Consider the following 22716-nt stretch of genomic DNA (forward strand, 5'->3'; position numbering starts at 1 on the left):
CTTTTTGTGAAACAGCCTACTGGTCTTCCAGACAGGCAAGTTACAAGTGGTGAAAATCAGAAACAAACTTCCGTTTGAAAGTCATTTCTTCTGAAAATCTGCCACCTCAAATGAGCTGCTGTGTTTTCTGCTTACAGCCTGCAAAATAAGCTTTTTGTTATGTCTCCAGCTGAAGCTCTTCATCTGTTTTCTTAATAGTGTGCTGAAAAAATGGAGAAACTGAATGATAGTCGTGAAAAGCAGCCTAATGAAGCTGAGGTCAATGCTGATGAAGAAGATGAGGTTGTTGAAGAGGACGAAGCAGAAGGATTTGGTAAATTATCTAGCGTATGCATTTTATTTGCATGCAAACGTGTTTTCTCAGTTGATGAAAACTGCTGAAAAACACATTGTGACTGTATTCTTGGAATACCAGTAAAGCATTTGATAATATTTTAACAATTATTCACCGCAGGTTCGGTGAATAATAACGGAGACAAAGTCGAGGTTATTCTTCACCTATATTCACTGAGCCTGAGGTTGATAATTGTTTTAGTATAAATACACAGGTGATTTATTTAAAAAAAAATTATTTTTCAAACTTCAAAAGCAGCATGCAAATGTAATAACGGCGTGGCACAGGGTTGTCACTTACCGATGCCAAGTCACAGAAAATACTTTGTTTTGAAACAGATAAAATAAATCACAATTCCACCTTGCCTTTGAATTCTTGTAGACCAAATTTCATAGCATCTTTTAGTGCTTTTAGGAACAGCATTTTCTTTCATAATTTGTAATTCTTCCTCACTTACGGCGACGACGCGATTGGCCGCCATTTTGCCGAGTCGCTTGAGGTGATTATCGAGAAATAGTCCGAATCTCTTGACCAATCAGCGTATGCAATTTTCTGTAATCACCTGTGTATTTATACTAAAGGAAAATAATCAATGACTAGGTGATGTGTTGCAGTTACCACCATGAACTTGATTATTTTCCTGTAAGAACAGGTCAAAAAGTGCTTTATTCCACTTATCCCGATGTAATTTGCCCATGATGACCATTCTTATTTCTTAAAGAATGACACATTGCACTTTTTTTTTTGTTTTGCATAATTAAATTTCCAGGGTGATCTTTTTCTTTTCTTCCATCCATCCATTCACCCATCCATCCAGACTTGAGAGAGGGTATAGCATCCCACAGAGATGTATACATGAGTGCAGGGCATTCTGGGCAGCTTTACTGGGGTAGACAAATAGTTATAACAGAGTGCGTGAATATATATATATATTAGTTGAGATTCCAAACTATTGTTTAAAAATGTGTGTAATAACGATAAGGAATAATATTACAATTAGATGATATAATTATTTAGTATTCTGCAAATAAGACTGCGAAGAAGACCAGATTCTTACAGTTTCTTCAGAGTTTTGATAAGTCAGTGTTTTCCAGTGGTAGCCAGTTGGCAGTCTGATTTCTTGATGGAGAGCGCTTCTAGTTTAGACCAGTGGTTTTCAAAATGGGGGCCGCCAGGGGGCGCTAGGGGGGCCTCAAAGTTGGAGGGATGATAACAAAAAAAATGCGGAAAAAATATATACTTTTAAAAAATAATTATTATTAAATGTATTGTAATTAGTTTTTTAATCATTATTATAAAATATAATTATTAATAATACATCATATCGAAACGTTGTTTGCCATGCTCATCTCTCCAATTGCCTGTGACGTTGCGGTTTGCGCCATTGATCAAGCTGCTTTGCTCCTCAAGCTAGCGTATTGCTAGCGCAAAATGGACAGGTTTTTGAAGAAGAGACCGAAGGAACAAACCAACAGCCCTGCTGTGGAGGACACTGCTGCGAAAAAAACTAAGAAGTCCTGGCCAACTAAAATCCGAAAATATGAGGCAGCATACATTAAGTATGGCTTTACAGCCATACAGAAAAATGGCCATGATTGCCCGAAATGCGTCCTCTGTCTGGAGACCCTGTCAAACGAGTGCTTAAAACCTTCGAAACTTCAGCGTCACTTGGTACAAAAACATCCGACAGATGCCGAAAAAACAGTAGATTTCTTCAGACGCAAAGAAGAGCATTTGGTCAGGCAATCTGCTGCATTCACCCAGCAAGCTACTGTCCCCGAGCGGGCCCTGAAGGCATCATTTTTAGCCTCGTACCACATTGCTCGTGCTAAAAAACCTCATTCAATTGGAGAAGATTTGATTTTACCAGCCACCAAAGACATTGTCCGAGAATTGCTTGGTGAGGATGCTGCTAAAAAAAATTGATGCTGTCCCACTCTCTAACACCGTGAGCCGACAGATTGGTGACATGGCTCAAGACGTATCTGCTCAGCTGTTGGAGCAGGTGAGAGCCAGCAAATACTTCGCACTTCAGCTGGATGAGAGCACAGATTTATCCAACGAGGCCCAACTGCTTGTGTACATCAGATTTATTTCACAGGAAAGATTTGTGTAGGAAATACTATTTTGTAAAGCACTTGAAAGAAGAACTACTGGGAAAGACATTTTTCAAGTTTTGGACGATTACATCGAGTCTAACGGATTGGACTGGACCCGTTGTGTGGGGGTGTGTTTGGACGGAGCCGCGGCAATGACCGGGAAGACCAGTGGCGTGACCGCTCTCATTAAGCAGAAGGCCCCGCATGTAGTGGCCACACACTGCATGCTCCATCGCGAGGCACTGGCCGCAAAAAGGATGGATAACGAGTTGAATCAGGTACTACAGGAGGTTATACAGTTTATTGTTCAGTGCGAAAATATTTGTGTTGAAAACATGTTAGTTAATAATATTCTTACGCTAAACAAATGTAACAATTATTGACTATTGAATAAAAGTAAGAGAAAACATTCTAAAAGTTGTTTCTTTACATATTTTGTAGCATTGTCTGTGGGTTTGCAAAGGGGGTCCCCGGCCAGAAGCTAATGCTGTTTGGGGGGGCCTTGGCATGGAAAAGTTTGGGAACCCCTGGTTTAGACCATAAGAACGGAATACAATTTTTAATAAAGTAAGAAAGAATGTTAAACCCATAGTGTAAGTTTCCAAGGAAACATTGCTAGAATTTTAAATAGACACGGTTAGAAATATGGCAGATTTTTTGTTAATTATTTTTTGAATGGTAAAATGAATCCTAGTCAGCTTGTGCACATTGTAACTATAAACGGATAAAGTACATTTTAATATAGTGGAACTTCCAATGAGCAAGTTTGTATAAAGAGTTGTTCTCTCACCATCTGTCTCTCTCTTGATGTCGTTAAGACAAACAATGTTGTTTCCATGTTGTGAAATGACACTGGAGACCGTTTCTGAAAATAATGTATACAGACGCGTGCGCACACATCAGTCAAAAGTTTGGGGACACCTTCGAATTCAATTGTTTTTCTGTATTTTTATTCATTAAAACATGTTTTAAAATAATGATGGATGCCGTTCCTCTTTTACTTAGTCGAACGGTTCTTCATATAATATGGATTACCACAGTTGTGGAATAGGGCTATTCAGCGGTCTCAAAAGTAGCCGGTCACCAGCGGCAAATCGCCGGCTATGGCTTGTTATGCCTCCGGCTATTGTCAGTCGAGTCACAAAATTTAAATATTTCTGACAGCAAAAAAAGTTGTGAACGTAAATTACATCCACTATGTCATGTATGTCCGTTGCCGCGTCAACTGTGTTTACATCCTCGACATGAGTGCAGCCATTACTGCCGCCTGTGTTGCCAGATTGTGTTTACATCCTCGACATGAGTGCAGCCATTACTGCCACCTGTGTTGCCAGATTGGGCGGTTTTAAGTGCATTTTGGCGGGTTTTGAACATATTTTGGGCTGTAAAACGTCAGCAGTATCTGGCAACATATTTTTTTTTACTTAATACAAGAAATTAATGAATGCCAACGTTTTTGCCAAAATGGTATTTTATTTTCCATTGTTTAGGCAGCTTCAGCATCATACTGTGAGATTCTGTTCAAATTGTTTTTTTCTTCTATGAAGCCTGAGCCATTTATTTTATTAGTTTATAATTATTGTTTAATTTAGTCTTCAGGAGAGACTGACTGTACACAGTACTAGTATTAATAGGTTTTTTTTTTCTTACATGAAAGCTGAGGCATTTATATTATATTTTAAGGTAACTTCATGTTGTGCTGTGAGGTTCTCTGCACTTTAACTTTTGAACCAACAGGAGCATTTGGATAAGTAAAGCCTATTTTTCTGCATTTTTGTAGTCCTGGTAATCTTTTATATTGGTAAAGTTGTTTATAGGACCATTTCTCAGTGTCTGTTTTTTTAATCAATAGTTTTTCAGTAATAACTTAATATTTAACATATCACTCAATTTTAAACAACCCCCGCGCCTCCCCCATGGCTTGCCCCCATAGTCTCCAAAATTTCTGTGGGAAACACTGGCGTGCGTAACAACGCTAATCAAGCTTAAGCTAGACGACCTGCCTCAAATACCTGTCCCGGGTAAATGTTATCCCAATTTTAGATGGCCTGTTCCAAACCATCCCGCCCCATGAAAAATTCGTCCATCCATCCGCCCGCCCGCCGCTGGCAGACATTTTACCATTTTGCACCCTGCTGTAAATTATTTGTACCCTGCTATTCTCCCAAACTTTGAAGCCCCTGGCTATTTACTGTGTTTGTTTTATTATTTACTGTTTTGATCTTAAACACAGTAGGAAGGTAAGAAATTCTATACGAGCTACATCCGGGACACGGAGATCCAAAACCATGACATAAAACTCTGTCACTCGTAAGGAAATCGATGAATCATTTCGCTCGCTCGTGAATACAGTCACCACTTGACGATAAACTTCATATCCTCGCGCAACCATGTAATATCCTCTAATTATATACACACAGTACTGTGCAAAAGTCTTAGGTGCATATAAGGAAATGCTGTAGAGAAAAAGTGGCTTAAAAAATAATGTTTCAACATTTAAAAAAAATACTGTAAACAGCAGTAAGTCATAATGAATGAAACCAAGTCAATATTTGATGTGAGACGACCCTTGGCTTAAAAAAAATAAAATAAAATACACGTGTAGTACAACCCCGATTCCAAAAAAGTTGGGACAAAGTACAAATTGTAAATAAAAACAGAATGTAATAATTTACAAATCTCAAAAACCAATATTGTGTTCACAATAGAACATAGACAACATATCAAATGTCGAAAGTGAGACATTTTGAAATTTCATGCCAAATATTGGCTCATTTGAAATTTCATGACAGCAACACATCTCAAAAAAGTTGGGACAGGGGCAATAAGAGGCTGGAAAAGTTAAAGGTGCAAAAAAGGAACAGCTGGAGGGTCAATTGGCAATAGGTCATTAACATGACTGGGTATAAAAAGAGCATCTTGGAGTGGCAGCGGCTCTCAGAAGTAAAGATGGGAAGAGGATCACCAATCCCCCTAATTCTGCACCGACAAATAGTGGAGCAATATCAGAAAGGAGTTCGACAGTGTAAAATTGCAAAGAGTTTGAACATATCATCTACAGTGCATAATATCATCAAAAGATTCAGAGAATCTGGAAGAATCTCTGTGCGTAAGGGTCAAGGCCGGAAAATCATACTGGGTGTCTGTGATCTTCGGGCCCTTAGATGGCACTGCATCACATACAGGCATGCTTCTGTATTGGAAATCACAAAATGGGCTCAGGAATATTTCCAGAGAACATTATCTGTGAACACAGTTCACCGTGCCATCCGCCGTTGCCAGCTAAAACTCTATAGTTCAAAGAAGAAGCCGTATCTAAACACGATCCAGAAGCGCAGACGTCTTCTCTGGGCCAAGGCTCATTTAAAATGGACTGTGGCAAAGTGAAAAACTGTTCTCTGGTCAGACGAATCAAAATTTGAAGTTCTTTATGGAAATCAGGGACGCCGTGTCATTTGGACTAAAGAGGAGAAGGACGACCCAAGTTGTTATCAGCGCTCAGTTCAGAAGCCTGCATCTCTGATGGTATGGGGTTGCATTAGTGCGTGTGGCATGGGCAGCTTACACATCTGGAAAGACACCATCAATGCTGAAAGGTATATCCAGGTTCTAGAGCAACATATGCTCCCATCCAGACGACGTCTCTTTCGGGGAAGACCTTGCATTTTCCAACATGACAATGCCAAACCACATACTGCATCAATTACAGCATCATGGCTGCGTAGAAGAAGGGTCCGGGTACTGAACTGGCCAGCCTGCAGTCCAGATCTTTCACCCATAGAAAACATTTGGCGCATCATAAAACGGAAGATACGACAAAAAAGACCCAAGACAGTTGAGCAACTAGAATCCTACATTAGACAAGAATGGGTTAACATTCCTATCCCTAAACTTGAGCAACTTGTCTCCTCAGTCCCCAGACGTTTACAGACTATTGTAAAGAGAAAAGGGGATGTCTCACAGTGGTAAACATGGCCTTGTCCCAACTTTTTTGAGATGTGTTGTTTTCATGAAATTTAAAATCACCTAATTTTTCTCTTTAAATGATACATTTTCTCAGTTTAAACATTTGATATGTCATCTATGTTCTGTACTGAATAAAATATGGAATTTTGAAACGTCCACATCATTGCATTGCGTTTTTATTTACAATGTGTACTTTGTCCCAACTTTTTTGGAATCGGGGTTGTAGTTTCAGGTACAATGAGTGCAGTTTGATAAGGAAATGAGCTGTAGGTTTTACTGAGCATCTTACAGAACCAGCCACAGTTCTTCAGGACACTTTTTGACTGTCACACTCGCTTCTTCATTTTGTAGCAAAACCCAGCAGCCTTCATTGTGTTTTCTTTTTAATCTGAAAAGTCGTCTCTTATGTAATATACTGCTCCGATACAAACATTTTTCTGTAACATTTAATTTTGTGCTGGAAAACGAACGTTTGGACTCAAATGTTTTTGTACTGACCTTGATGATGTAGAAGTCATAAAATAGAAATTTATAACAAAGTTTGCATGGGGGGAAAAATAGGGTGCCAAAGACTTTTTGCAGAGTGCTGTGTGGGTGTGAGAGAGAAGGATTTGTTATACAAGTCCTAGTTGTTACTGTAGAAAAGGTAACATATCAGAACAAGCACATCAGTATAAACGTATGATTTGGCTTGCAGCTGGTACCACTGTCAAAGCTGCTGTTTTAGAAAATTAATCCTCACTGTCTGACCAATCAGAATTGAGAATTTTTTGGTGATGTGGTACAAATGCATATATTCATTATTGTGTAAAAGTCTTAGGCGGCTTTTTTTTTTAAATATATAAAAATAGTACGAAGTTTTGTTATCTATCTTTATTTTATTACTTCTATATTATCGAGTCAGTACAAACACATTTTAGAGTTCCAAACATTAGTTTTCTTGCACAAAATTAAATGTCACAGAAAGCTGCCTGTATGTCAGTCAAGAAAGCCGCATATTATACAAGAGACCAGTTTTCGGACAACAAACATAATAGGGGTGTTCACACGGCACACATTTGCATCGATGCTGCACCGATGTATTTTGTTGCGATATATCCTACACCGGTGTAAATTTTGTGGAGCGTTCACACGTCACAAACCTGCTTACTAGAGAGAAGCGTGTTAGCACCGGTGCAGCCCCACTTGCGTTCACACGGCAGTTTTTGCAACCGTGCTATATGATAGTAATAATGCGGAAATGAAATATGCGCATGCGTGAAAATGTACTTCCTTTTCCCGGTTGTCATGGCATCACCAAGCGCCGGGAAAACAACGTGGATGAAGACACCAGTGTTGCCAGATACTGCTGACGTTTTCCAGCCCAAAATATGTTCAAATCCGCCAAAATGCCCTTAAAACCGCCCAATCTGGCAACACTGGAAGACACGCAGTTTTGTTGTTGTTGATGTTCGCCATTTTGGAAGCGCAAAATACCAGGACGCAAATTATGCAATGCCTGTATGTAATCAACTCTCCTCACGCGTAGCGAGTCGACCCCTGTAGCGTTCAGACGTCCCATTTTATATCGGTGCTGCCCCGCAACTAGCATTTACTCCGGAGTAAATGTCTTAAACCACCTCCCGAGCAGGGTTAGATTTGCACTGGTTTAAGCAGCTTTCAGGGGCTACACCGGTATAACTTTGTACCGTGTGAACGCTCTGCCAGGGCAGCCCCGGTGCTACACCGGAGTAAAAGTTGCCGTGTGAACACCCCTAATGAAGGCTGCTGGGTTTTGGTGCAAAATTAAGAAGCTTGTGACACAAAGTGTCCAGAAGAACTGTGTCTGGTTCTGGCAGATGTTCAAGAAAACTTCGTTCATGTCCTTATAACGCAAATCGTACCAGAGACTAATATCGTTTTAAAAGTTTCTGCATAAAAACACAGTAGCACTTAACCATCATAAATGAAACCAAGTCAGTATTTGCATGTGATGACCTTTTGCTTTGTACCGGACACTTTTCTATTTTTAATGTGTGCAGTTTTATTCAGAAATGCTAATATGCATTGCATGCAATATTAAGAAGAATTCAATGTTAAAATGTATGTAATGGTACTTGGGAGATGATAAATAAACAGAATAAGCTTTTAAGCTGCAAAAATGAACTGCATTTGTTTGAATAACATCATGTTCTATTATTTGAAACATTTAGTAACGCAGACAATACAATGCAACCTTCAACAGAGCTGAATTAGTAACTAATGTTCTTTTAATGCAGGTTATGTTTGTGGGTATGTCATGACATTTCTCATAACCGTTGTTGTCATTTGTGTCAACTGTTCTTATTTTTTTTCCCCCCACATTTAGATGCAAATCTTCCCCAGCCAACTCCTGATCAGATTAAATGCCTGAAAATGTATTTTGGACATCACAATTTTAAACCGTACGTCTGCACCTATTCATTTTTATTCTATGGGTGTTTTTTGTTTTTTTGGGGGGGGGGGCTTTCCTGAAAATTTTTTTTTTTTTCCAAACATCATATCGTTTCAGTAAATCTCCCAGACATGTCACTTGTCCATGTTGATGGAGGAATGTTATACTTTGTTCTATTTTTGATGTGAAAGTGTATGTATTAAAGGCTGTGCATTCACTTTACCACAGCAATTTTCACAGAACTTATGCAGAAGCTATGTCTAATTTAACACGACACTTGTCTGCAGGGTACAATGGAAAGTGATTCAGTCCGTGCTTGAGCAGAGGAGGGATAACCTTGTTGTCATGGCAACTGGTAAGGTTTTTTTTTCTTCTTCTTCCTTCCCTGAGAAGAGTGATTAATTTTTGAGGTGTGTGTAATATATAAAAAATAAAAGTCTCTTGTACCTTGTGCTAGTAGACGTATAATTAGTCAGTTCATCGGAATGGCCTTGATGATCTAATTTTTGACCCGCTTATTGTTTAGTATTCTTTTGCTACCTTACAGATATCATGTTTTCAAAATACTGTGCCTTGAAAGCCTTCTAGCACAGTCGTTTTACATTATGAGATGGGAAGCTGTAATACAGAGCAGATTAAAGGTGCAGTCTGTAATGGTGATGATACACGGGGCAACTTTTTGGGCAATGTTGCCGAGCAATGTTGCTGGCAACGGGCAACTAGGTGAGACACAGGGCAACTTTTCAGGGCAACTAACAATGGGCAGCAACAGCAGTTTACAGTTAGCTAAAAAAAATCGATGTCTTAATTTTTGCTGTGACCATTTAATCAAGCTGTCTGTTGTTTTTTAGAGCTTTGGTGAGGTAAATTCCTCCATATAGAATATTAAAATAACTTACCGGCGTAAAAACGGATGAGGAGTCTCTCCATCTCTTCACTCCACTGACACTGAGCGGGCCGCCATATTTGTTTGAAATTTCTGATCCGAACCTCACGCGTTCTGATTGGCTTATCTCAAAAAGTTGCCAGAGATTATCAAAACCATTCAGAAAGAAACAATGTTGCCCAATCTCAATAGAAAAGAGTCAAAACACAATTGCCCAGCAACATTGCTCGGCAACATTGCCCAAAAAGTTGCCCCGTGTATCATCACCATAAGGTTTAACTTTTTTCTAGAACTGTAACATTCATTTCAAATATACCTTGGAACAACAAAGCTGTCATTCACAATATTTCACTGTACTGGGTCTGGGTAGTTTTCTTATTTCAGGCTTCTGTTTACTTTCATTTTTCTGGCCCAGAAATGAGCCCCAGACCCACTAACCCTTTTCTTTAGTAGTCTCCACGTCTGGGTGAAAGGGAAAGCTTGTGCAATTTTTTTTTTCTTTTTCAAAGCAATTGCAGTTTGTCTAATAGGATGCAGAGAGCTTAAAAATGTACACACTGCCCCTTTAAATGCTAAGTTCGGTGGTGATGCTCTAAGCCAAGTGTATTTTGTTAAACTGCTCATCTACATTGAATTTTAAGTTCATGATGGATGAAAATGATTCCTTCTTTTCAGATGAGTTTGTGATGTTCTGCCTTCATGATATTTTTATGTACATCTCTGAAGGTTATGGAAAGAGCTTGTGTTTCCAGTTCCCTCCTGTGTACTGTGTGAACCTTAGTGTGGTTATCTCCCCTCTGATCGCACTAATGGAGGACCAGGTGCTGCAGCTCACGTGAGTAACTCTGAAGGAGTTCACTGTTAGCAGTTTTAACATTTTCCTGGTCGTATGAGCAGCTGGATTTGACCAGTCCATTGAATTTGCATGTTATTCTATACTTGACCTGACCGACTTCTTGCTTGACCGAATGGATAACCCTGATATAAAGCTTTTATAATTAGCATGTGGTAGGCATGAGACAGAATATCGCTGTCTTGCATATCGTGATACAGAATACTGGCAAGATGAATTTGCTACTCCGCTTATATGTCGCAATATTCCAGTTTTAATATTCATTATAAGCTCTACCACATCTTACACACTAGGCGGCAGCATGAGAGGTTAAGCAACAACAAAGCAAGTGGGAACCTAATGCCCAGGTCAGATGGCAGACTGCAACTAGTTTTCAGCTACTTGCATCTACCTGCGATGATAAAATCGCAGATGGATGCAAGACTGGTCTTGCATCGATGCACAACAACGCAGATAATGGCAGAGTGTTAAGGCCAATTTATGCTGACAACGCAGTCCTCGCAGATGGTGTCGCAGATGGCGTCTGCGTAGCCCCCCCCCCCCCCCCCCCCCCCCCCCCCTTTGCAGACGCTCTGCGCGCACCTCCCAAAAATTGTGACCACCTCAGAAGCCTCGCAGACAAGAGGGCTCTGATTGGTCCACTTTACATCCGCTGTACACGCACTTCCGCTTCCCTACTTTCCCGGTTTGGTTTGTTTTCACGACCGCCATTTTTAAAAACACGAGCGAAGATGGAGCAGCACGAAGAGCGGTTGATCGAGGAAGTGAGGAAGTACGTACATCTATACGACTCCAGTTCTAGTCATTGTAAGTACCCGGAGGATAAACACTCCACTAACCACACCCACCAACTACTCCTAGCGACTTCGCACCCCCTTGCGTTGTGGCGGTGAATAACATCGCGCACGCCTATTACTCCCCGCTCAACGATAAATTACAACTGTCTGCGAAAAGCTATCTGCGAAAGACTTGTCGCAAGAGCATGCAGAGGCCCTTACAGAGGGTCTTTAGTAGAGGCAGGTGGATCACGATCTGTTCACGTTTCAGCCGCGATTCGTTTCCAATTGGTGCAAATAGCAGGTTGACACATGTAGAGGCAGGCGGTCGTGCAATATTTGAGCGACGCATCGCAGGTTGAAGTAGTTTGGAGTGTATGGAGAAGGAGAGGAAGGCAAAATCGTACGTTCACACGAACTCTGGGACTTCCACAATACTCATAGTTTCTTAACTTACTACAGCAAAATTCTCAGAGCTAATTTCCCAGTGCTAAGCAAAAGTGTTGAAATGACGCTGTAAAAAGTTGATTTAACTTTAGGAAGTGTTAAATTAACACTGCAGAGATTGGGACAAAATAAACGCCAGCATAGTGTTAAAATTGACTCAGAGTTGATTTAAGACTATAAAATTTGCTGTGTACACTTCAACCTTACCATGCCCGGTTGAACGTCTCTATCTCATCATACATGAGCAAAACAGAGGTCACACGTTCCCTAAATGTTACTCTTGAGTTGAGGAGCGAAAAGAAAAGAAGCTCATTAACGGACGCCCATTTCCAGCAAGGTGCACGGCTTAACTAACAGAAAACACAAGCATGAGCTGATGACGCCGCCTCTCTAGATAACACGGCATGTCTTAAAAGCACATTTCACAGTTTCGACTGTTACAACATCTGACCACAACAAAGGATTTGGCACAAAACGCCTGCATCCACTCGCCACCTGACTGATCGCAGGTCGCAACGTGCATCTTTCTGCCGTCTGACCTGGGCATAACTGTCTCTAAGCATGCTTATTTAGTCCAACAAGTTAAAGGTGGGGTATGAGATTTTTTTTCAGGAGTATTTTTTACCATATTGCTTGAAAAGCTCCTCACACCCATGTTGCAAGCAGTACAATAGAAGGTTTGACCCAAAAACGAAATATTTTAATCCAGTCTACAGTGTAAAATAAAGGAAAAACGCCATCCAATCCTATCGAGGTACCACCTCAAAATGATTGGATACTGACACGTCAATCAGACTGAAGCCCGTGAGCAGCCCGGCCCTTCTGTGGGTGTGTGTGTGTGTGTGTGTGTGAGAGAGCGAGCAGCCCCTCCCCCAACCCGCGCGCTGAGCAGGGAGAGACAGAAATGCATAGAAAAAGGTCCCTCCAAACAACGGGGATTTACACAAAAACGGAAGGAGATATTCACAAAATACTTTCACAGTGAGTGCCACAAGGCTCCCCTGAACACACTGATGTAATTTTTTTGTCTGTAGTGTAAAAAATGAGGTCACTAGAGCGAGTTAAAAACGAGTGACTTTTCTGCCAAGTTTATAATGGCAGTCTATGGGGCTGAGCGCCTGTTCTCTCCTCACTTTCAGGCTTCTCATTCAAAAACTGCAAGTCCTATCGTATAGGTAGACACATTGTGTGAATCAGGACAAGTGTGGCTACTACTTTTGAGAAAATTGTGTGTGGAGTGAAAATTGGGGCTGAAAACACAGTTTAAATGAGAAAGTTTGAGCTATTTTTCCAAGCTCTCTACACTAACTTAACGAGACACGGGGGGTGGGAGCATGGCGAGGGCAGGCTTGTTTCTTTTCAAAATATGGCTTGCGGGAACCGTTATTCCAAAATCTCGTACCCCACCTTTAAGCTAATCACAAGGAAGGGTGATGACACGTGTCAAATACAAGACTCGTGGGACAAGTCTGGCCATTTGGCCTGGATGAACATGGAGATGCCAGTGTTTCCCACAGAAATTTTGGAGACTATGGGGGGGGGGGGGGGCATGTCCAGTTGAATTGCAGGGGTGCACGGGGGTTGTTTAGCCTACTAATACTACTAAACTAAGAGTAACAGAACAAATTCGTTGGTATTGGTTCTGCACCTTGTATTTTATTTTAGCATGTTGCTACAGAGGGCAGTCCTACAAGAAGAACATATTACAGATAGCAACCAAACCAAAAATCCTACAATACTTCACACCCTGAACTCCTACAAAAAGTCCTGCAAAACAAGGACTTCTAGCTCTGCTGTATGTCAAGAGTGACCCTGACAAATGCCTGCCCTATTTACAAAGACCACACCCTGCACTTGTGCATTTGATTTTTCTTGGCTTTGAGAAAAAGTTCGAGTGCCCTTTCATAATTTATATCTTCTGGTTGTGGCCCGTTAATGGAAATCCTCAAGCAGGCGGCCGGGTGCTCTCCTTGCAGTCTGATCCGAAGGTCTGTTTTGACCTAAAATGGCAAACGACTTGTGACTACAATGAGTCATGTGATTGTAGAGCTCACTCTGAAATATTTAATTAAGTGAAGGTGAGATTGAACTTAGGTGGGATTTGAGCATAAAAACAATGGGTAAATGTAAATTGAAATTCACATCCCTGGTTTGCCTGCAGACCACCGCTCGACACCGGCACAACAAGGGCAATCACTGCTAAGTGGCTGAGTAATGGGTATATCTGCCCCCATTCATCACACTCACTTGCTAGGAGTGTTATACCAATTTGACATCCTGACTAATGCTGTGTTTACATATATACCGGTACGAAAGTGGTATAACTGTATCGATACAAAGTATACCGGTACAGTTTAGTGCATCTGTCCACACTATCGAGAAATGTTTGCGGTTTTCTTTCACGGTAGTTGAAATGCGCGTGCGCGAAATGTTTCCGTGGTTACCGAGTAACTTCCTTCCGAGAATATGGCGGATGAAACAACGTGTGTGTGCTTTTTGTTGTCAGTGTACAGTCTGTATTTCTGGTGGTCATTTATTCAGTCGAATCGTATAAAACGCGCGAGGCAGTTGAGAAAGAAACAAAGAAAACGAATCTCCCTTCCCCCCCTCACTTTCTCCCTCTTCCCTTCTCGTCCCCTCCCTTTCTCCCTCTTCCCTTCTCTTCCTCCTTTCTTCCTCCCTCTTTCCCCTCCCTCCCCCTCTCCCTTTCTCCCCCCTTTCTTTGCTCCATGTAGCTCCACGGTTGTTTTGAGCCATTTTGACGTTTTATTTACAGCTGGAAAGCACGTGCGTATTGCATTGTATGAATAACCCGGAAGACGTAGGAATGGTTCATTGCGCTCGTGCATTATATTTGTATCGATACAGAACCGCTTCATCTGTCCACACTACAGCGAAGCGCTACAGTACCGACACTGTACCGGTACGAAACCCATACATTTGTGGGTTTCGTACCGATAGTTATACTGCTACAGTACCGGTATAGTTGCTAGTGTGGACAGGTGTTGCAGTACGAAAGTAGTATCGTATCGATACAAAATCCCTAGTGTGGACAGGGTATAAGACAGCAAGCAGTTGATGTTAGGCCTACCTCAGTCACTACCTCTTCATCCTGAGGTGAATTTCGATCCCTCTTTTTGAAATAATTCAAAATGCTCATGATCTGAATTAACAAAACAAATTTAGCATCAGTTTAATAAGGATCGGAGATTTTCTGTTACAGCTGCAGCGTCTACAATAAGGCTGACATCGTCACCTGACATTCAACGTGTTGCATTAAGGCCTACGTTAGTGGAGAAACACTCATCAGTAAATTTGAAAACGATCAAATTCGAGTCAAGAAGTTAATTTAATTAAGTAGGTAACTAACATTACATTCCCTTAATTATGTGGCCTAATAGCTTCACCTTTAAAAGGTAGCCTGTTAGAAAAGGCTAAAAATAATTTAACGTCTTCCGTCTCACCAGTAACAAATCGCGTTAAGGCTACTAGCACTAATTCTCAAAAGTGGCATCGGAGTTCGCTCTCTGTTAGACTACTTTTCCCTTTTAACATGTACATGCCAGGGATGGGCGGCACGGTGGTGTAGTGGTTAGCGCTGTCGCCTCACAGCAAGAAGGTCCTGGGTTCGAGCCCCAGGGCCGGCGAGGGCCTTTCTGTGCGGAGTTTGCATGTTCTCCCCGTGTCCGCGTGGGTTTCCTCCAGGTGCTCCGGTTTCCCCCACAGTCCAAAGACATGCAGGTTAGGTTAACTGGTGACTCTAAATTGACCATAGGTGTGAATGTGAGTGTGAATGGTTGTGTGTGTCTATGTGTCAGCCCTGTGATGACCTGGCGACTTGTCCAGGGTGTACCCCGCCTTTCGCCCGTAGTCAGCTGGGATAGGCTCCAGCTTGCCTGCGACCCTGTAGAAGAATAAAGCGGCTAGAGATAATGAGATGAGATGAGATGCCAGGGATGACAATTTTCCGCCGATCGGCGGATTTCCGACTTTTTCAGACCAAAATGATCGATTTTGAGATCGATGTAAATCCGTTGAGAAATTTTCGGGGGTGTGTGTGTATGATTAACGATCTGTGGTCACCCTATAACGCAGACATCCCAAGTCTCCCAGAACTTCCGGGAGTCTCCTTCATATTGATAGAAGCGAGCAAGACTGTGCGCGCGCAACATTAAGGTCTGCATCACGCATCTTAGAATGTGCGCACGCGAGGGAGACTGTGTGCAGTGTTGCCAGATATTGCTGACGTTTTCCATCCCAAAATATGTTCAAAACCTGCCAAAATGCACTTAAAACCACCCAATGTGGCAACACTGCCTGTGTGCCTGTTCATGTAGCGCATGCCAGACAAAGAGCATCCTGATTGGGTTACTCAGCAAAATAAGCCAATCAGCCTTCAGTGTGGGCGGGCTTTTATCCCTTTTCTCGAGGACCAACCGGCATAGCAGAGAGAGCGCGCGCTCCAAAAAACGAAAGTACAAAACCCACTTCAGCTCAGATTACACAAAAGAATCTCCCTGTCTAATAAGGGTAGAAAATAATGACAGTTTCGCGCGATGTACTGTTTGCAGCAGTGATTTCAGCATTGCCCATGGTGGCTTAAATGATTGTAAAGGACATGTTGAGGTGAGGAGTGTCATTTCATGTGCATTATAGGTCTACAACAGGCTGTCATGAAAAGACCAAACTTATTGAAGATTTCCGTAAAGTAACAATGTATGAATATACATCATATACATCAAATACACGTCATATACAAGTGTGTATCTTTTTATAAATGAGGTTAGCTTGTCTAATGTAGCATGTTGGGGAGAATCATAGTATCATATCTATATTTCTGATAAAATTTTAGGTATGATACCGTGTATAACTCTCCTACTTATTGCTCATTTCATGGGGGGGAATTGCTGGGATGTGCCGCACGGGAGCGTCTGCCCACATTTTTTTAGGCCGAGATGAACTTATAGTTTTTGACTTAAAAAAAATTTTCCAATTTGTAATGCCCATTGTACATGCCTGTTCTTTAACTCAAAATCACCATCTCGATCTTCAGATTGACCATATGGTGTCTGTATTACATTACACAACATCCTGTCCAGATAAAACCTCATTAGTACACACAACAGTTGAAAGGGAAGTGATGAGTGATGTTGAATGTTGCCTGCTTAATATGCAAGAGCTCCTGCTACCATGATAACATCAGAAGAAAGCTTCAGAGAATTATATGACAGAACTTTTTTCTGGTTTGCACTTCATTGTAAAGGATTAGAGTATTCAAAGACATGAATAGCAAAATGCAGAAATATAATACTGTAGAGCTCGTTTATATTAAAAGCTGCATTGATTTTTTTGAAATCATCAAATGTGAATTGATTAAAAACAAGTCTATTGTTCCATATTAATCATTTTCACCTGGGAGTCCACCAAGAAGGGGAATTTATTTCCAAATACATTGCAACTTTTTGCTGATAAAATTAATGGTTTTGGGGTAAAAAAAAAAATGAATAAAAAATAGCCAAAAATCGGGTGGCACGGTGATGTAGTGGTTAGCGCTGTCGCCTCACAGCAAGAAGGTCCGGGTTCGAGCCCCGTGGCCGACGAGGGGCCTTTCTGTGCAGAGTTTGCATGTTCTCCCCGTGTCCGCGTGGGTTTCCTCCGGGTGCTCCGGTTTCCACCACAGTCCAAAGACATGCAGGTTAGGTTAACTGGTGACTCTAAATTGACCGTAGGTGTGAATGTGAGTGTGAATGGTTGTCTGTGTCTATGTGTCAGCCCTGTGATGACCTGGCGACTTGTCCAGGGTGTACCCCGCCTTTCGCCCGTAGTCAGCTGGGATAGGCTCCAGCTTGCCTGCGACCCTGTAGAACAGGATAAAGCGGCTAGAGATGAGATAGCCAAAAATCATTAGCCCCTGGGCCATGGGCCCGCCCTGGTTTTTTCAGACTTTTTAAATATTTTTCATTCTCATCCCTGACATGCAGACCTAGATTAGTTTATCACTGCTGTCACTTCACGTCTCCATCACTTGGATAGACTGCGCACATACAACCCCGATTCCAAAAAAGTTGGGACAAAGTACAAATTGTAAATAAAAACGGAATGCAATGATGTGGAAGTTTCAAAATTCCATATTTTATTCAGAATAGAACATCGATGACATATCAAATGTTTAAACTGAGAAAATGTATCATTTAAAGAGAAAAATTAGGTGATTTTTAAATTTCATGACAACAACACATCTCAAAGTTGGGACAAGGCCATGTTTACCACTGTGAGACATCCCCTTTTCTCTTTACAACAGTCTGTAAACGTCTGGGGACTGAGGAGACAAGTTGCTCAAGTTTAGGGATAGGAATGTTAACCCATTCTTGTCTAATGTAGGATTCTAGTTGCTCAACTGTCTTAGGTCTTTTTTGTCGTATCTTCCATTTTATGATGCGCCAAATGTTTTCTATGGGTGAAAGATCTGGACTGCAGGCTGGCCAGTTCAGTACCCGGACCCTTCTTCTACGCAGCCATGATGCTGTAATTGATGCAGTATGTGGTTTGGCATTGTCATGTTGGAAAATGCAAGGTCTTCCCTGAAAGAGACGTCGTCTGGATGGGAGCATATGTTGCTCTAGAACCTGGATATACCTTTCAGCATTGATGGTGTCTTTCCAGATGTGCAAGCTGCCCATGCTACACGCACTAATGCAACCCCATACCATCAGAGATGCAGGCTTCTGACCTGAGCGCCGATAACAACTTGGGTTGTCTTTCTCTTCTTTAGTCCGAATGACACGGCGTCCCTGATTTCCATAAAGAACTTCAAATTTTGATTCGTCTGACCACAGAACAGTTTTCCACTTTGCCACAGTCCATTTTAAATGAGCCTTGGCCCAGAGAAGACGTCTGCGCTTCTGGATCATGTTTAGATACGGCTTCTTCTTTGAACTATAGAGTTTTAGCTGGCAACGGCGGATGGCACAGTGAATTGTGTTCACAGATAATGTTCTCTGGAAATATTCCTGAGCCCATTTTGTGATTTCCAATACAGAAGCATGCCTGTATGTGATGCAGTGCCGTCTAAGGGCCCGAAGATCACGGGCACCCAGTATGGTTTTCCGGCCTTGACCCTTACGCACAGAGATTCTTCCAGATTCTCTGAATCTTTTGATGATATTATGCACTGTAGATGATATGTTCAAACTCTTTGCAATTTTACACTGTCGAACTCCTTTCTGATATTGCTCCACTATTTGTCGGTGCAGAATTAGGGGGATTGGTGATCCTCTTCCCATCTTTACTTCTGAGAGCCGCTGCCACTCCAAGATGCTCTTTTTATACCCAGTCATGTTAATGACCTATTGCCAATTGACCTAATGAGTTGCAGTTTGGTCCTCCAGCTGTTCCTTTTTTGTACCTTTAACTTTTCCAGCCTCTTATTGCCCCTGTCCCAACTTTTTTGAGATGTGTTGCTGTCATGAAATTTCAAATGAGCCAATATTTGTCATGAAATTTCAAAATGTCTCACTTTCAACATCTGAGATGTTGTCTATGTTCTATTGTGAATACAATATCAGTTTTTGAGATTTGTAAATTATTGCATTCCGTTTTTATTTACAATTTGTACTTTGTCCCAACTTTTTTGGAATCGGGGTTGTACAATGTCAAGCGGGAAGCACTTCGCCGGTGAATTTGGAAACGACCTGATCCTGGTAGGATGATAAAGTTAATTTGACGAATTAGATAACTCCGTAGGGCTAACTAATATTGCCTCAAAATAGCCTACTGTTGCCTTACAGAAAACGTAGGCTTGCCAGTACGAAATGGACAAAGTAATTTTACTGAAACAATACACTTAACATCATCCATCAATGCGCTCTCCATACACCTATAAAGCACAATAGCCTAGCCTAAATGTCACCTTCTCAATCGTGTCAAAGGCTACATAAAGTTGTATAAATTTACCTTAACATGTAGATGCAGACAGGATGTAGCTCATCAGAGTTGTCTCCTCACGCTGTCTCAGATAGGCAACGCACGCAATGTCAGGCCGGGTGCGTCAGTGTTGCCGTGTGTGCGTGCGGGCGCGGACTGAGACTATGGCGGCCCAAATTAGACTATGGCGGGCCGCCATAGTCTCATCAGTGTGTGGGAAACGCTGAGATGCTGAAACGGCCCGTAGTACACCATTACTCAACGTTTTCACACTCGCTAAAATTCACAGCAGAGTAGCAATTATAAGGGAAGTTATTGTACATACAGTACTGTGCAAAAGTCTGAGGCACCCATTTATTTTTATAGAATATATATAATTATTTTTTTTTTATACAAACTTTTATAGATTTCTATTTTATGGCTTCTACATTATCAAGTCAGTACAAAAACGTTTGAGTTCCAAGCATTCATTTTCCAGCACAAAATTAAATGCTAAGCCAGTATCTCACCGGGCTGCGACTACCGTATTTTTCGGAGTATAAGTCGCACTTTTTTTCATGGTTCGGCTGGCCATGCGGCTTATACTCCGGTGCGACATATGTTTTGTTTTTTTTTTTCACCGCGGAATAACTGGAGCTGATGCTGAGTCTGACGACAGCCACGCAGAAGAAGAGGAAACGACGCTTCATCTGCCGCTGGAGGCGGAGTTGTTCAGAAGCGACACCGAGGATGAGGAATTCAATGGATTTGCTGATTTGGAGTGAAATCATCAGCTTGATAAACTTGATTGACCTGTGTTTTATTATTAATGATAGGCCTATAGTTATTTAAATAAGTTATGTAGTGATTTTAGGCAGTGCTTAATTTGTGAAGTGGGAGGTCCCAGAACGCAGGAGGTGGGTGGGTCCGGTGACTCAAAAAAAAAAAAAAGGCGGGGGATGGTTTACTATAACTTTACGCACATGCGCTTATTGTGTGTGTAAAATAATAATAATAATAATATCAGACATTATGATCTTAGAAAACGCTTTAGTGACACAGTTACAGACAGTAATATGTCGTGATATTATATTATAAAATATTAATTTTTATTAGTCTATATATTAAATTATATATTACATTTATCTTCTAAAATAACAGACTGTACTCATCACAACCGGTTTATTTCACCATTGGAGATCAGATCACACAAGACATGAGTTAAATGACTCATTTTAAGGATTTAAGTAGGGGATTTAAAAGCGGTTGTTTTTTTTTTTTTTTCACTAGACGGTTGTTTTTACTACCATACCTGTCTTTGGAGATGATATACCTATAGCCTACTTGACCTCTGATTTGATGAAATAAAATTTGACAAAAATGAAGAATGACACTCCTCGATGATGACTACAGCTTTAATAACACAGATGAAAGCGCCATGGGGCGATAATAAGCCCTACCGGTAAAAATATTCTAAAAGCAAACTGATTAATGCATCAGTAATAGGCTACTAATATTAGTTTATAATAATAATATAGGCTATTAGTAATAACGATAGTGATAGTATTAAAGATAGTCGTAGATATTTAAAATAATCAGACTAGGCTACTTACAGGGCAAAGGGCGCGTTATCACTGCTTAGCTGTTTGTTTATTAAATAAACAATGCAGTCGCGCAGTAACCACGCACCGCTTATCAGAATCACAGATTCTATGGATAGAATAACCCTTCAAAAAAGTGCGACTTATAGTCCGGTGCGACGTATATATGTTTTTTTCGTCTTCATAATGCATTTTTTGGCTGATGCGACTTAAACTCCGGAGCGACGTATAGTCCGGAAAATACGGTAGTTGGAGACACAACAATTGCGATTAAAATATGCAAATTAGCGACAATTTTTACTTGGAATCACACTGAATTGAGATTTGCATATCAATTCCTGTCTCAACTCTCACTGCCTGTCTCACGGAAACTGACTTGAGAAGGGTTCGTGACGGCTTCAGCGATGCAGTTGCGGCTATTTTGAGGGAAATTTTGTCGCATTAATTTTTTTGAACATGTTCAAAATTTCAGCGATGAAGGAGCGACACTTTGCGATTCATGCGAGGAAATTGAGAAGCCCCGCGAATGTTTCAAGACACTTTTGAAACTCTCTCGCGAATGACGTTCGCAATTTATCGCAAGCTGTCGCAGCCCAGTGAGATACTACCCTTACAGGAAAAAAAAAGTTTGTATCTGAGCAGCATATTACATAAGAGACGACTTTTCAGATTAAAAAAGAAAACATAATGAAGGCAACTGGGTTTTGGTGCAAAATTAAGAAGCAAGTGTGACAGTCAGTGTCCAGAAGAACTGTGGCTGGTTCTGTAAGATGCTCAGTAAAACCTACAGCTCATTTCCTTATCAAACTGCACTTGTTGTACCGGAGACTACTATTTATTTTATTTTTTTAAAGCAAAGGGTTGTCTCACACCAGATATTGACTTTGTTTCGTTTATTATGGCTTACTGCAGTTTACAGTATTTTTTTTTTTTTTTTTAAAGTTGAAACATTTTCATTTCATTTTTTTTAAGCCATTTTTGGTCTACAGCAGGGGTTTTCAAAGTGTGGGAGAGTCAGCCCCCCCCCCCCCCCCCCCCCCTCGGAGAGCAAATAAACAACACCCCCCCCCCCCCCTACAATTTTTGTTGTTGCTATACTTAATGTTCCATTCGTATTTTTAAAAAATGGTTGTTGTACACATTTTAATTTTTTTCTTTCACATTTTAAACATCTGTGCTTTTTAAAAACATCTTGTTTTACACATTTTAAAGATCTCATAGCATGGTTAGCTAGCACCTCTTGGCAGACAACACACTGTGGCAGTGGAGCATCTTCAGATCCAGTCCATGAAAATCCAAACTTTAAATAATCGTGGTCATACTTCCTTCTTTTTCCAGTCCCCCCAGGATTCCGCGGGCCTTTTTTGTGATTGTTGCGGGCTAAAATGTCTGATGTTGCGGGGGGTTTTCCAAAAAATTGCGATGAAAGTTGTGGTGTT

The 22716-nt window shown here is 41.0% G+C and overlaps 1 protein-coding gene across 4 annotated transcripts in view; it reads left to right on the top strand.

Annotated features, from left to right (window-relative positions):
• wrn (WRN RecQ like helicase) overlaps positions 1-22716 on the top strand; it is a 138438-nt gene that overhangs the window by 46924 nt on the left and 68798 nt on the right. For all 4 annotated transcript variants that reach the window (XM_060908210.1, XM_060908211.1, XM_060908212.1 and 1 more), the window contains 4 exons: positions 199-313; positions 8747-8822; positions 9100-9167; positions 10425-10533. In XM_060908210.1, the coding sequence (XP_060764193.1) occupies positions 199-313; positions 8747-8822; positions 9100-9167; positions 10425-10533 (368 nt within the window). The remainder of the gene's footprint in view (positions 1-198; positions 314-8746; positions 8823-9099; positions 9168-10424; positions 10534-22716) is intronic.

This window comes from Neoarius graeffei, chromosome 25, assembly GCF_027579695.1.
Source record: "Neoarius graeffei isolate fNeoGra1 chromosome 25, fNeoGra1.pri, whole genome shotgun sequence".
NCBI classification, from domain to species: Eukaryota; Metazoa; Chordata; class Actinopteri; order Siluriformes; family Ariidae; genus Neoarius; species Neoarius graeffei.